Source organism: Pseudorasbora parva, chromosome 1, assembly GCF_024679245.1.
Source record: "Pseudorasbora parva isolate DD20220531a chromosome 1, ASM2467924v1, whole genome shotgun sequence".
NCBI lineage: Eukaryota > Metazoa > Chordata > Actinopteri > Cypriniformes > Gobionidae > Pseudorasbora > Pseudorasbora parva.
In genome coordinates this window covers 70,594,382-70,608,745 of record NC_090172.1, presented here as the reverse complement: position 1 = coordinate 70,608,745, position 14,364 = coordinate 70,594,382, and the positions used below count along the sequence as shown (strand labels likewise).

Below are 14,364 nucleotides of genomic sequence, written 5' to 3'. Positions count from 1 at the left end.
GCATAGGTTGAGTTGTTGCTGTTGCAGGTGATGTAGGTATTGTTGACTGGGCCTCAGATATAGGTTGGGTTTCTGTTTGTGTTGGCTGTGAAGTAGTTGTAGTCTGGACTGTATTTGTAGACTGGGCAGTTGTTGATAGCATAGGTTGAGTTGTTGCTGTTGCAGGTGATGTAGGTATTGTTGACTGGGCCTCAGTTATAGGTTGGGTTTCAGTTTGTGTTGGCTGTGAAATAGTTGTAGTCTGGACTGTATTTGTAGGCTGGGCAGTTGTTGATAGCATAGGTTGGGTTGTTGCTGTTGCAGGTGATGTAGGTATTGTTGACTGGGCCTCAGATATAGGTTGGGTTTCAGTTTGTGTTGGCTGTGAAATAGTTGCAGTCTGGACTGTATTTGTAGGCTGGGCAGTTGTTGATAGCATAGGTTGGGTTGTTGCTGTTGCAGGTGATGTAGGTATTGTTGACTGGGCCTCAGTTATAGGTTGGGTTTCAGTTTGTGTTGGCTGTGAAATAGTTGCAGTCTGGACTGTATTTGTAGGCTGGGCCGTTGTTGATAGCATAGGTTGGGTTGTTGCTGTTGCAGGTGATGTAGGTATTGTTGACTGGGCCTCAGATATAGGTTGGGTTTCTGTTTGTGTTGGCTGTGAAATAGTTGTAGTCTGGACTGTATTTGTAGGCTGGGCAGTTGTTGATAGCATAGGTTGGGTTGTTGCTGTTGCAGGTGATGTAGGTATTGTTGACTGGGCCTCAGTTATAGGTTGGGTTTCTGTTTGTGTTGGCTGTGAAATAGTTGCAGTCTGGACTGTATTTGTAGGCTGGGCAGTTGTTGATAGCATAGGTTGCGTTGTAGATGTTGCGGGTGATGTAGGTATTGTTGACTGGGCCTCGGTTGTAGGCTGGATTTCTGTTTGCTGTGAAGTTAAGGTCTGGGTCGCAGTTGTTACAGTTTGTAATATAGATGTTGTGAGGGTTGTAGTCTGGGTATCTGTAGGCTGGCTTGTAATGGTTGAAGTTGTAACATCTGTTGGCCTCACTGAATTTGTTCAATATAAATTAAATAATTGGTTGTATTTTAGATTGAATTATAGTTGGGGAAAAAACAATAGAAAAAAGTCATATTAGACTCAATTATAGTCTTCATACATTTTTTATTCAATGATAATTTATAATTTCTGGTTACATGAACTAATTTACTTACCATCTACACTGGTGATAATAAATGTAGTGTTTGCATTCGTGATAACTTGTGTGATATAATTATCCTCAGGTACATTGTCAATCATGAAATCAAAATTCATGTCTGTGATGATTGATCCAGAACTACATGAAAAGAAAGAAAAACATTTTGTTAAATATTATCAAACAGTATGCTTGTTTAAAAATTACCCTTTAATTGATATTATTAGATAGTGTCTGAGTAAATAGCTTATGCTGGTTGTTTTATGTATTTTCTTGACATATTATAAAAGCATTGCATGTGCAGTGATCATATACACTGATCAGGCATAACATTATGACCACCTTTCTAAAATTCTGTTTGAGCTCCAGTAGCTCGTCTGTTTGATCGGACCACACGGGCCAGCCTTCGCTCCCCACGTGCATCAATGGGCCTTGGCCGCCCATGAACCCGTGGCCGGTTCTCCAACTGTTCCTTCCTTGGAGCACTTTTGATAGATACTGACCACTGCAGACCGGGAACACCCCACAAGTTTTGGAGATGCTCTGACCCAGTCGTCTAGCCGTCACAATTTGGCAATTTTTGGAACTTGTCAAACTCGCTCAAATCCTTAAGCTTGCCTATTTTTCCTGCTTCTAATACATCAACTTTGAGGACAAAATGTTCACTTTCTGCCTAATATATACCACTCACTAACAGGAGCCGTGATGAAGAGATCATCAGTGTCATTCAGGTCATAATGTTATGCCTGATCAGTGTATATTTTCCTAGAGATAAAAATTACTAGGTATTGCAAAGATGACACAAATAATAAAATCAAGAAATACTCACCGGAACTGAATAACTGTCAGTCCAAGGAAGGAGGTAAATGCTTTTTTTAAGATTGGTTCAAACTGTAGGAAAGTTGCAAAAGAAAGTTAAACATAAAGTTATGTTTAAAATATTAAAAATATATATAAAGAGTTATGATGTTGATGAGTTTGTATCAGTTATGTCAAAAGTTTAGTGCATCGCACCTTAACATTTTTTATAGTTCTTTCTCTACTATGTACTTTGTCTGTACTAAACAACATCTTGAATAAAAAAAGTATTTGAAAGTTTTATACACAACATACTTCATGTTTGACTTTTTGTTCTCGGTTTGTAAACTGAAGTGAAGTTGAGTTCAGTAGTGCAAGATCAAACGTTTCATCACTTGTATATCTGACAGGGACCGTAGTTGTATGTGGCATAGGCTTTGTTGTTGTAACTTCCACTACAGTTGTTAGTGGTTGTGTTGTAGATTCTGGTGCTGTTTTCAAAGAATAAATAAATGGATATTAATCTCAATCAGAGCAAATACAAATCTCCTCTTTTAAAACCAAATTATCAGAATGAAACAAAGAATCAGGTTATATTTAAACAATGAAAACGTCTCAGGTTATGAATATAACCCATGTTCCCTGAGAGGGAACGAGACACTGCGTCATCGTAGATGACACATCAGGGAACGCCCTCGGCGTGGCGCTGCTGAGTTGCGGCGTGCCCAGCCTCCACGCCGGGGACCGACCGACCACCGTCCAGACTATCCCCCCAAATTTCGGGGGAGGAACTCTGAACTGCAGTCTGTAGCCCCGTTCTACAGTGCGCAGGGCCCACACAGAGATATTCTGAAGGCATGACCATGCGCCGAGATACTCTGATAAGGGCACCAGCCTCTCGAGGCTGGCCTGGGGTATCGACCGAACCTCTCCTTCGACCCCCTGAAGCGGATAACCGGCAGGGACTAGTCGAGGTAGATTTTCGGTGTGCGAACGCATTCGCTGCTCTGCCGCAGATTTTATATGTGCTGGCCAGAGCTGCGCGCGAATGCGGGGAAATGACGTGGCCCAGAGCCCTTTTGACTGCGGGAGCACAACATCGAATTCCCGAGAGCTCCGGGGGGAGAACGACCGCAGTCGCTCCGCCCCGTGGGGGACAGCTCTCAGCGGCCCTGCCGCAGCTAGGACCGCTTGGAAGTCTTCTTTGCCTGAATGACCTCCCTCAGGTCGGTCTTCGGCTTCGTAGACTTCCCGCGAGAGCGTCGCTTCTTCTGCCAAGCTCCCTCAGGAGGGGCACGAGAAGCGTCGCTCTGCTTCTGCACCTCGCGGTGCGAGGAGCCCTGTGCTGGCTGAGACTTCCCACTCAAAGCAGCCCTGCTGGAGGAGCCCCAGCGGCGAGGGATAAACTGGCCAAAGGCGGCCGCCTGCTTTTTCACCTCCTGAAACCTCTCGACGACGGTGCTCACAGCACCGCCGAAAAGGCCAGAAGGCGAAATCGGGGAATCAAGGAGAAAGTGTCTGTCTCTCTCCCTGATCCCCGACAGGTTGAGCCAGAGATGCCTCTCCGCGCACACCAAACCCGCCATGGAGCGGCCGATAGCACGGGCCGCTCAGTCACATCCTCCGGGGAGGGACCCTCGCCCTCATCGAGCTCCTTCAACAAGTCCGCTTGGTAGGTCTGCAGAACCACGAGAGTGTGCAGGCACCCACCAGCGTGACCAGCTGCACTATATGCCCTTCCCACCAGCTTCGATGTCTCTCGGCATGGTTTCGAGGGCAATGCCGGGGTCTTCAATGAAGCTGCTGTCTCAGGTGAGAGGTGGCCCGTGAGCGCCTCTTCAACCCTTGGCAGCGCAACATATCCCTTCTCAGACGCCCCCAGCACGTTAGCGAAGTCAAGTGCAGGGGGCGTAGTCAAACGCGCTGAGAAGGATTTTTCCCACGCCCTGCACAACTCACAGGTCGGGGTAAAACGGCAGATCCCGGCGTGGAGGCTGGGCTCCGCGCTTGAAGAAGCGCTCATCCAGCTTATTTGGCGGCTGGAGGTGCACCTCCTCTTGTGGCCAATCTAAACTCAGCTTGGCCACAGCGCGAGTCAAGACCTCCACAAGCTCCTCCATAGCCTGCGAGTGGGGTGGCGACTGCCCCACTGCGCCGGCTTCGGTGCTCATCGTCAACGACCCCTCAGAATCGGACAGCATGAGCACCTGATCCTCCGCCTCGTGGGAAGAAGCCGGCTTCCACACGTGGCGGAAGATCCTCTGAATCGTCAGAGGAAGAGAGAGATGCCTCAACATTCCCTAATCCTGCTGACAGATCCATCTGCGAGCCCCACGATATGCGTCGCCACTCTGCCTCGGCAACAGCGGGCCCAGAACCGCGAGGCTGGCCGGCCTCGTCAAAGACCGCCAGCCGCGAGCGCAGCAATCTCAGCGGCAGCTTATCGCACTCGCCGCAAGCCGTTCCCTCGAGAGCGGCCCGGGCGTGCTGCACGCCGAGACACTGCACACAGAGCTGGTGTGTGTCCGTGCCCGAAATGAAACGCGGACAGGGAGGCAGACACCGTCTGAATTGCTTGCTCACCATATTCTCTAATAATATTGAAAGCCCTACGGGATAAACAACATCAAATAGACAGACAGAACAGCGCCTTTGGCTTGGCTTGCTCAGTTGGGGACACTTAAAATATGATTAAAGTTATTCAACTTATTATACAAATAAAATATATGAATTAGGTCTTATTTAATACTATAAACTATAATACTGATCTGCCAACATTGTCGCTATATGATAAATTAAAATAAGCTGATAACATCACTGTTTTCTCCAGTACGACTGTACAGCCAAATCTAATTTTGTCGCAATATTATCCTGTTTGACACTGTGAAGCTGCTTTGACACAATCGTGATTGTAAAAGCGCTATATAAATAAAGTTGATTGATTGATTGAACACAGAGCGCGACTGCTGAAAGCAGGAAGCTGCGTTTGCTTGTGCCGGTATCCCTTTATACCTCCGGATATGCCGTCACTCGTTACGTCATCACGCAACACCAATCAAGATTGGACTTTTTTGATATGAACTCAGCAGCGTCACGCCGAGGGTGTTCCCCGATGTGTCATCTACAATGACGCAGTGCGAGTTCCCTCGATAAAGGGAACCAAAGAAAAAACTATGACATTAATGGAGGACTAATAGAATTAACTGGCTTTCCTACCATCTGCCCACTATGTCCAGTGGGATGCCAAATAAATCAATAAAAACAATTTTTTCAACTGAAAAAAATTAAATGACCCTGTAAACATTTTACATTGTCTGGTATCACAATATGATATGAATATGGTCATGGGTTTGTCTAACTTACAAAAGAGAGGACTTTCATGCGAGATAGTGGTTGTACTGGACGGGGAGCTCTCAGTGGTAGTCAATGTAATATCCACTGATGTCATCGATCCTTGTGTATTTGCCGTAGTCCTCGATGTGATTACCTCAGGTTGTGTTGTGATCTCTGGGGTTTCTTTTCCTCCGCTAATTCCTGTAACGGTCTCTGATGTGAATGTGGTTGTAAATGATGTTGGTGAGACTTCAGTGACACTTTTAGTTATTCCTGATGATGATGTTGTGGATTCCAGTGCATTTTCAGTTGTTGATAAGGTAGGGAAGTCTATAGTAGTACCATCTAAGGTGGGACCAGCTGTAATTCCCATGGTTGATTGTGGTATTGAGGTTGTAGTTGATTGATCGGTAACTCTTGTTACTCTTGTAGTTGATAGTTCAGTTTCCTCTGAAAGTCCCTTTGTTGTAAGTGCTGTTGATGTCTCAGTGACACTTGTTGTAATGTCTGATGTGAATGCTGATGTTGCTTCCGTTGTTTCATCAGTGACGTATATAGTTGTTCCTTCTAAGGTGGGAACAGCTGTGACTATTGGGGTTGATTGGGGTTTTGTGGAAGCAGTTGATTGATCAGTAAATCCAGTAGTTGTCAGTTCAGTTATATCTGTTGAATCTTCCCCTAAATCTGTTGTAATGTCTGATGTGAATGCTGATGTTGGTTCCGTTGTTTCATCAGTGACGTATATAGTTGTTCCTTCTAAGGTGGTACCAGCTGTGACTATTGGGGTTGATTGGGGTTTTGTGGAAGCAGTTGATTGATCAGTAAATCCAGTAGTTGTCAGTTCAGTTTCCTCTGTTGAATCTTCTGCTGAATCTGTTGTAATGCCTGATGTGAATGCTGATGTTGCTTCCGTTGTTTCATCAGTGAAGTCTATAGTTGTTCCTTCTAAGGTGGGAACAGCTGTGACTAATGGGGTTGATTGAGGTTTTGTGGAAGCAGTTGATTGATCAGTAAATCCAGTAGTTGTCAGTTCAGTTATATCTGTTGAATCTTCCCCTAAATCTGTTGTAATGTCTGATGTGAATGCTGATGTTGCTTCCGTTGTTTCATCAGTGAAGTCTATAGTTGTTCCTTCTAAGGTGGGGCCAGCTGTGACTATTGGGGTTGATTGGGGTTTTGTGGAAGCAGTTGATTGATCAGTAAATCCAGTAGTTGTCAGTTCAGTTTCCTCTGTTGAATCTTCCGCTGAATCTGTTGTAATGTCTGATGTGAATGCTGATGTTGGTTCCGTTGTTTCATCAGTGAAGTCTATAGTTGTTCCTTCTAAGGTGGGGCCAGCTGTGACTATTGGGGTTGATTGGGGTTCTGTGGGTGCAGTTGATTGATCAGTAAATCCAGTAGTTGGCAGTTCAGTTTCCTCTGTTGAATCTTCCCCTGAATCTGTTGTAATGTCTGATGTGAATGCTGTTATTGGTTCCGTTGTTTCATCAGTGACGTATATAGTTGTTCCTTCTAAGGTGGTACCAGCTGTGACTATTGAGGTTGATTGGGGTTTTGTGGGTGCAGTTGATTGATCAGTAAATCCAGTAGTTGTCAGTTCAGTTTCCTCTGTTGAATCTTCCCCTGAATCTGTTGTAATGTCTGATGTGAATGCTGATGTTGGTTCCGTTGTTTCATCAGTGAAGTCTATAGTTGTTCCTTCTAAGGTGGGACCAGCTGTGACTATTGGGGTTGATTGGGGTTTTGTGGAAGCAGTTGATTGATCAGTAAATCCAGTAGTTGTCAGTTCAGTTTCCTCTGTTGAATCTTCCCCTGAATCTGTTGTAATGTCTGATGTGAATGCTGATGTTGGTTCCGTTGTTTCATCAGTGAAGTCTATAGTTGTTCCTTCTAAGGTGGGACCAGCTGTGACTATTGGGGTTGATTGGGGTTTTGTAGAAGCAGTTGATTGATCAGTAAATCCAGTAGTTGTCAGTTCAGTTATCTCTGTTGAATCTTCCCCTGAATCTGTTGTAATGTCTGATGTGAATGCTGATGTTGCTTCCGTTATTTCATCAGTGACGTATATAGTTGTTCCTTCTAAGGTGGGGCCAGCTGTGACTATTGGGGTTGATTGGGGTTTTGTGGAAGCAGTTGATTGATCAGTAAATCCAGTAGTTGGCAGTTCAGTTTCCTCTGTTGAATCTTCTGCTGAATCTGTTGTAATGCCTGATGTGAATGCTGATGTTGGTTCCGTTATTTCATCAGTGACGTATATAGTTGTTCCTTCTAAGGTGGGGCCAGCTGTGACTATTGGGGTTGATTGGGGTTTTGTGGAAGCAGTTGATTGATCAGTAAATCCAGTAGTTGTCAGTTCAGTTTCCTCTGTTGAATCTTCCGCTGAATCTGTTGTAATGTCTGATGTGAATGCTGATGTTGGTTCCGTTATTTCATCAGTGACGTATATAGTTGTTCCTTCTAAGGTGGGACCAGCTGTGACTATTGGGGTTGATTGGGGTTTTGTGGATGCAGTTGATAGTTCAGTTTCCTCAGTTGAATCTTCCGCTGAATCTGTTGAATCTTCCGCTGAATCTGTTGTAATGTCTGATGTGAATGCTGTTATTGGTTCCGTTGTTTCATCAGTGAAGTCTATAGTTTTTCCTTCTAAGGTGGGAACAGCTGTGACTATTGGGGTTGATTGGGGTTTTGTGGATGCAGTTGATTGATCAGTAAATCCAGTAGTTGTCAGTTCAGTTTCCTCTGTTGAATCTTCCGCTGAATCTGTTGAATCTTCCGCTGAATCTGTTGTAATGTCTGATGTGAATGCTGATGTTGCTTCCGTTGTTTCATCAGTGAAGTCTATAGTTGTTCCTTCTAAGGTGGGGCCAGCTGTGACTATTGGGGTTGATTGGGGTTCTGTGGGTGCAGTTGATTGATCAGTAAATCCAGTAGTTGGCAGTTCAGTTTCCTCTGTTGAATCTTCCCCTGAATCTGTTGTAATGTCTGATGTGAATGCTGTTATTGGTTCCGTTGTTTCATCAGTGACGTCTATCGTTGTTTCTTCTAAGGTGGGACCAGCTGTGATTCTTGGGGTTGATTGTGGTTTTGAGGTTGTAGTTGACAGGTCAGTTTCCTCTGTTGAATCTTCCGCTGAATCTGTTGAATCATCAGTAGGTATTCCATCAGTGAATGAAACACCAATAGTTGACAGTTCAGTCTCTTCTGAGGAATCAAGTGGAAGTGTTGTTGTTGGTTCATCTGTTACATCTGTGCCTAATAGATCTGTAAATAATGTTGGTTTGTCAATAAATTCCGTTGTAAATTTTGGTAGGTTGGTTGACTGATCTGTAAGATCTATGGTAGGGTCGTCCAACAAAGATGGTAAAAATTCTTCCATTGTTGTAATTTTCGTCATGTCATCATTGGTGGATTCATCTGGAAACAATGTAATTTTTTTTTTTTTAGTAAATTCCTTCCCGGAAAGTTGAAGCAATTGTGGGCATTGAAGTCAACTTACCGGTTAAACTGGTTAGAGATTCACTAGTGCTTCTTGTTATTGATTCCAGGGTTATCTCTGTGGGAAATCCATCAGTTGTGTTTGTCGTAGAGTCTTTTGTTATGTCGATGATTGATCCTGTTTCTATGTTGTCCGTTGAGTCTGTGGCATCTATAAAATCAGTTGTTTGCTGAGCTCTGATTACAGTATGTACTATTAAAAAAAATACCAAATGTTAGATGAAGTGCATATATTCAATAAACAGAAGTGCATGGGTAAAAAACAGTAAGATGAACAATATGAAACTCTCAACATAAATGTGAAAAGACTTTACCTGTTAATACAAAAATTGTGGTCATCAGTGCTGTTCTCCACATCTTGTTAGCTGTCAGAATTGATCACATTTAAACAACATATGAGAGATAAGTTAAGGTATCAAAAAATAATGTTTTTTTGTTGTTGCCTAGAATTGATCAATTCTCTCTTGAAATCTCCCATCTGATACACAGGTCATGGAGGTCTTGACTAATGAGCTGATGAGTTGAATGAGGTGTGTTAGATCAGTGCTTCAAGAGACTCGATGAAAAGGTTTGAGAAACATTATCAGCCGATTCTCCCATACTATACTCATTATTTTATATTCTACATTCTATACTCCCTATACTGTAGTTTTATCTTAGTGTGACCGCGGTACTTTGCAGTAGAAGTCTGCTAGCTGTCTTCAACGAGTTCAACGGGACCCTACAAACTCTCAAATGCTGGGATTGAGTCAGATTTTAATGTTTAGCTGTGGGTTTGCACTGGGTTGGGGTTTCTAAATAATGATAAAAATGTTATGACATTATAATGTTACTCTGTGCGTTTGCTCGGCGGCTGCTGTGACAATTGCAATGCATATCTTTATAGGCTGTTTTCTCAAAATGAGTGTTTCCTTCACTTCAGTGACACTTACACACACCAAAACTTACAGTTTTAATCATATCTATATTCTGAAGGTTTGTAGAGAGGGGTTTGTTCATATATCATTCAACCTGATTTATATAGCATTTTATTATGTTTTATTATTTTCCTGGCTGTTGACTGTATTTTCCAAAATCCACTCCGTAAAACCTTAATTTAAGTCACCTTTATTTATATTGTGCTTTTTACAATGCTGATTGTTTTAAAGCAGCTTTACAGTGTTAACAGGAAGATGATGCAACAGATTTTTTTTGGCTGTACAGCCGATCTGGTGAAAACGGTTATCCAGCTAAATTAAATTATCATATAGTGTCAATTTGGGCAGATCAGATATATAGTTTATACAGTTAACTTAGTCTAGTAATTCAATTTATTTGAATATTTAGCGTCCCAAACTGAGCAAGCCAAGCCAAAGGTGACAGTGGCAAGGAACCAAAACTTTCAAACAAAAAAATTGTCTTAGATATCAATTACAATATATAATTAAATTAGTTTGTCCTCCACTTTATCAGTAACACTTACATACACTAAAACTTACAGTTTTATTCATGTCTATATTCTGAAGGTTTGTTGCGAGGGGTTTGTCCCTATATCATTCAACCTGATTTATAGAACATTTTATTCATAAAAACATGGTGAAAATATATATATTTTTCCTGGCTGTTGTAGAGTATTTTCAGATTTATGGCGTGATTTATCCAAAATCCCCTCACTAAAAAAAAAAAAGCCTTTAACTGCAACATGTCAACACAATCAAACAAGAGTTTTAAACTTGATTTCATCCAATGTTCAGATATATGTTCTGAAAATGTATGCAAATTCATTAATATTCCCCATTCACATATTTAAAAAGTACATCTTTTTAGACAGCTTGTAAAACAAAATAATTGTATTAAAAGTACTGTGATTAATCACCCGGGGAAGTGCTTTATTCTGTGAAATGTGTATATGGTTTAATGCACAGTTATAGTTGTATTGGGAAAACATATTCCTGCTACTCAACAAAGCTGGTGACTGATACTTATATTGACAATAATATAAAATGTTTATTTTTATTATTTATTATTTTAATTAAAATAAACATTGATTTTTTTTTCCTGAGAAAATGTTCTGATTTCAGTCAAATATATCGGTAATTATAGACCTAAAAAAGTTAAAAAATAAAAAATAAATAGTTTAAAAGGTAAGAAATAAAATCTAACTCACCCTATTCGTCGGATCCCTTCAGGAATCGATGATGGAGTGAATGTGATCTAAAACCCAGGTTGAGCTGTAAGTCCCATTGTGAAGGTAAGTGCAGTCCTGCTTACTCAAATTCAGTTTTATCACCTCTGCTATGAGTCATGTCTCATTATCACAAGTCCAAGCACCACTCAGTGACTAGCCATTATTAAGCGGCATTCCAGAGATTAACTTCTTCCCATTCATTCTTAGGCTAACAGGTGTTATTACATTCTGTTAAAGAAACTAAACTGAGATGTTATCAGTGCATTGTTCATTGCTGACATACAAAAAATATACAATTATTAAAACACCACGGTCAGAAAAAGCTTGAAAGAGCGGAGAGGAGATGGATAAGAAATACTTTTTTTTGTAGTTTTATTTAATTTATTGTAACTTTTTGTGTATCTTAACTGATTGTTATCACTCTCTAAATGATATATTAACACCTTTAAGGCATTAACATGATTTTTACAAACAATGCAGATGTTCTTAAATATATTATATTGGTAACACTTTATTTTAGGGTTCAGTTATTAACTAATAACTAGTTGCTTATGATCATGCATATAACTATGACATTGTCTGTTTATTAGCACTTATAAAGTTCAAGTTCAAGTCTGCTTTATTGTCAATTTCCACATGTACAGTACATACATACAGAGAATCGAAATTGCGTTACTCTCAGACCCCGGTGCATACAGATAACATTCACATTAAAGCTTACAAAATAACTTTATAAAATATAAAATATAAAATGTGGGTACAACTATACACTAAAGGGAATGATAAAAAAGACATATAATACAATTTAAAATAGAGTTAAATAAAGCAGCGCAAGGCAAATAACAGATGTAGTGCAAATCAATGAAGTGAAGAACAGTGCAGTGAAGTTTTTAGTGCAACTTATCAAATATCTTGTTAAGTCTGAGTCTGATTAAAGTGACAAGTGATCAAGAGCAGTTATTTAACTGACTGATGAGGGAGTGGAATGACGTCAGTTCCATCCAGAATGAGGTAGTGAGCAGAGAATGCTGCCCAGGTGACTAGTGCATGTCATCATATAAGTAGTGGGGGGGGGGGGGGGGTGTGTCATAGATCAGTGGTGCCAGCAGAAGAAGCGGAAGGGGGGGGGGGGCAGAATCGGGAGGGAGTTTGCGGCTCTCCTCAGTTTGCGGAGGAAGTAGAGACGCTGTTGTGATTTCTTGGCCAGTGCTGCAGTGTTTTCAGTGAATAAAGCTCATATTAATGCCTTATTCTGCATGAGCTTATTCTACATCCCTTAATCCGACCCAATACCTAAACTTAAATACTACAAAAACTACCGTACTAACTATTAATAAGCAGAAAATTAGGAGATTATGAGGCAGAAGTCGTAGTTAATAGTGAATATGTGTTCCCCATACTAAAGTGTTACCATTATATAGTATATTATTATTATTATTATTATTATTATTATTATTATTATTATATATTTTTCCTTGTGTTGTGAATGTGTTTTGTAAAGGCTGGAATACTCTACGCGACTTTTGTCCAGTTCATATTTTATAACGTTTGATATTTTGAGGCGAATAAAGCTGAAGTCAGCGTTCAACACGATTTCCTTAGCTCAGTTCACTATGGTAAGCTTGTAATAATGTGTTACTGGTGGATTTTCTGCAGGAAATTCAACTCAATTCTTTCATTGAGTCATTACATATAAAGAAGGAACCCGTCTAGTAGGCTATCGCATGTGAGGAAGCTGCAGGTGGCGGATCATTTACAGCCTTTTCTCTCAGCAGCTGGAATAATTAAACATCATTTTGATGAAAGATTGTAATCCAGAAAGGACCAAAATGACAATCATCAGTGCCGGCTGGAGATTCACCCGTATAAGATAAGCACAAGATTCGACTGCATGGAAACTGAAACTAAATACCTGTAGTCACGCATTACAGATGTTGTTAACATTAACCATATCCAATGACCTCTCATTATCATCCTTCCCCTGCACTCTGTACTGCTAACATTGTGGACATAAGGACTGTTTATTCCATTCACTAAATTCCTAAGCTGAAAACCTGTACAGTCTCATTTGCCAGGTCTTCTCCATGGTACATGCCTGAACTCCATTATATGAAAATGATGGACCGATGTTTGGGGAGACCATCCAAGAAAACTGGTCTAACCGTTCATCAACAAATGGATACAGATCCTCTTCTTAAAAGTGCCCTGACTGCTGCTGAATCCTCCCATTCTGACATTATCAGGATCAATGAAAATAACACTTTGACCTTATTCTCTACTATCAACGAACTACTTAAGCCTGCAGTCACCGCAAACCACTTACCTCCTCTGCTCAGTGTAACAGATTGTTGGATTTTTTTTTTACTACCAAAATTACCAATATTCATCACCAGTTGCTTGATCTGTTCCCTACTGCCGCCCTGTTTAGAACCTGTCTGCCTTCTTACCCATCATAACCTCCATCTGGCTGGATCACTAACTGTGCATTAGTCGGCTTTAGGTCCTACTTGCAAAAATAACCAAACGTTTTGTGACACCTACCTTTACGTGCACATGAGCTTTAATGCCATCCCATTGTTAACCCGTAGGGTTTAATATGGAGTCGGCCCACCCTCTCTAACAGCTCCAGCTCTTCTGGGAAGGCTTTCCTCAAGGTTTAGGAGTGTGTTTATGGGGATTTTTGCCCATTCTTCTAGAAGCTCATTTGTGAGGTCAGGCACTGATGTTGGACGAGAAGGCCTGGCTCTCAGTCTCCGCTCTAATTCATCCCAAAGCTGTTCTATCGGGTTGAGCTCAGGACTCTGTGCAGGCCAGTCCAGTTCCTCCACACCAAACTCCTCATCCATGTCTTTATGGACTGACGCTTTGTGCACCCCGTTCTCCTGGCGAGCGCCAAACCCAGACTCGTCCATGTGATTGTCCGACTGAAGCGTGATTGGTCGCTCAGAGAACACGTCTCACTGCTCTAGAGTCCATTGGCGGCTGCTTTACTCCACTGCATCCCACGCTTTGCATTGCTCTTGGTGATGTAAGGCTTGGATGAGCTGCTCGGCCATGGAAACCCATTCCCTGAAGCTCTCTCCGCTGTTCATGAGCTCATCTGAAGGCCACAGAAGTCTGGAGGTCTGGAGCTGTTGACTCTGCAGAAAGTTGGAGACTTCTGTGCACTGTGACCCTCAGCATGCGCTGACCACGCTCTGGGATTTAACACTTCGTGGCTGAGTTGCTGTTGTTCCCAATGGCTTCCTCTTTGTTATAATCCCACTAACAGTAGAGCGTGGAATATTTAGTAGTGAGGAAATGTCAGGAATGGACTTACATTGACTACTGCAACGCCCTCCTCATTGGCACCACAAATAAACTGCTCCGTCGCCTCCAATCCATTCAGAAGTCTGC

At 41.8% G+C, this 14,364-nt stretch overlaps 1 protein-coding gene across 1 annotated transcript; it reads right to left on the bottom strand.

Annotated features, from left to right (window-relative positions):
* Positions 1 to 3,928: 3,928 nt before the first annotated feature.
* On the bottom strand, positions 3,929 to 8,682 carry LOC137078318 (mucin-22-like). Its single transcript, XM_067445529.1, has 3 exons — positions 5,461 to 8,682; positions 4,329 to 4,460; positions 3,929 to 4,234 (listed from the first exon to the last, which is right to left on the bottom strand). Exons 1-3 carry the CDS (start codon positions 8,680 to 8,682, stop codon positions 3,929 to 3,931), a joined length of 3,660 nt encoding a protein of 1,219 aa, XP_067301630.1.
* Positions 8,683 to 14,364: the final 5,682 nt, after the last annotated feature.

Bases quoted from the DNA above. Each gene is read 5' to 3' on its own strand.
- LOC137078318 (XM_067445529.1), bottom strand. From the start codon at position 8,682: ATGGAAGAATTTTTACCATCTTTGTTGGACGACCCTACCATAGATCTT. The intron at 4,461-5,460 runs GTAATCACATCG...CTCGGCGTGCAG, and splicing joins AGATCACAACACAACCTGAG to CACGCCCGGGCCGCTCTCGA. The intron at 4,235-4,328 runs GCAGAGTGGCGA...CTGACGATTCAG, and splicing joins CTGGGCCCGCTGTTGCCGAG to AGGATCTTCCGCCACGTGTG.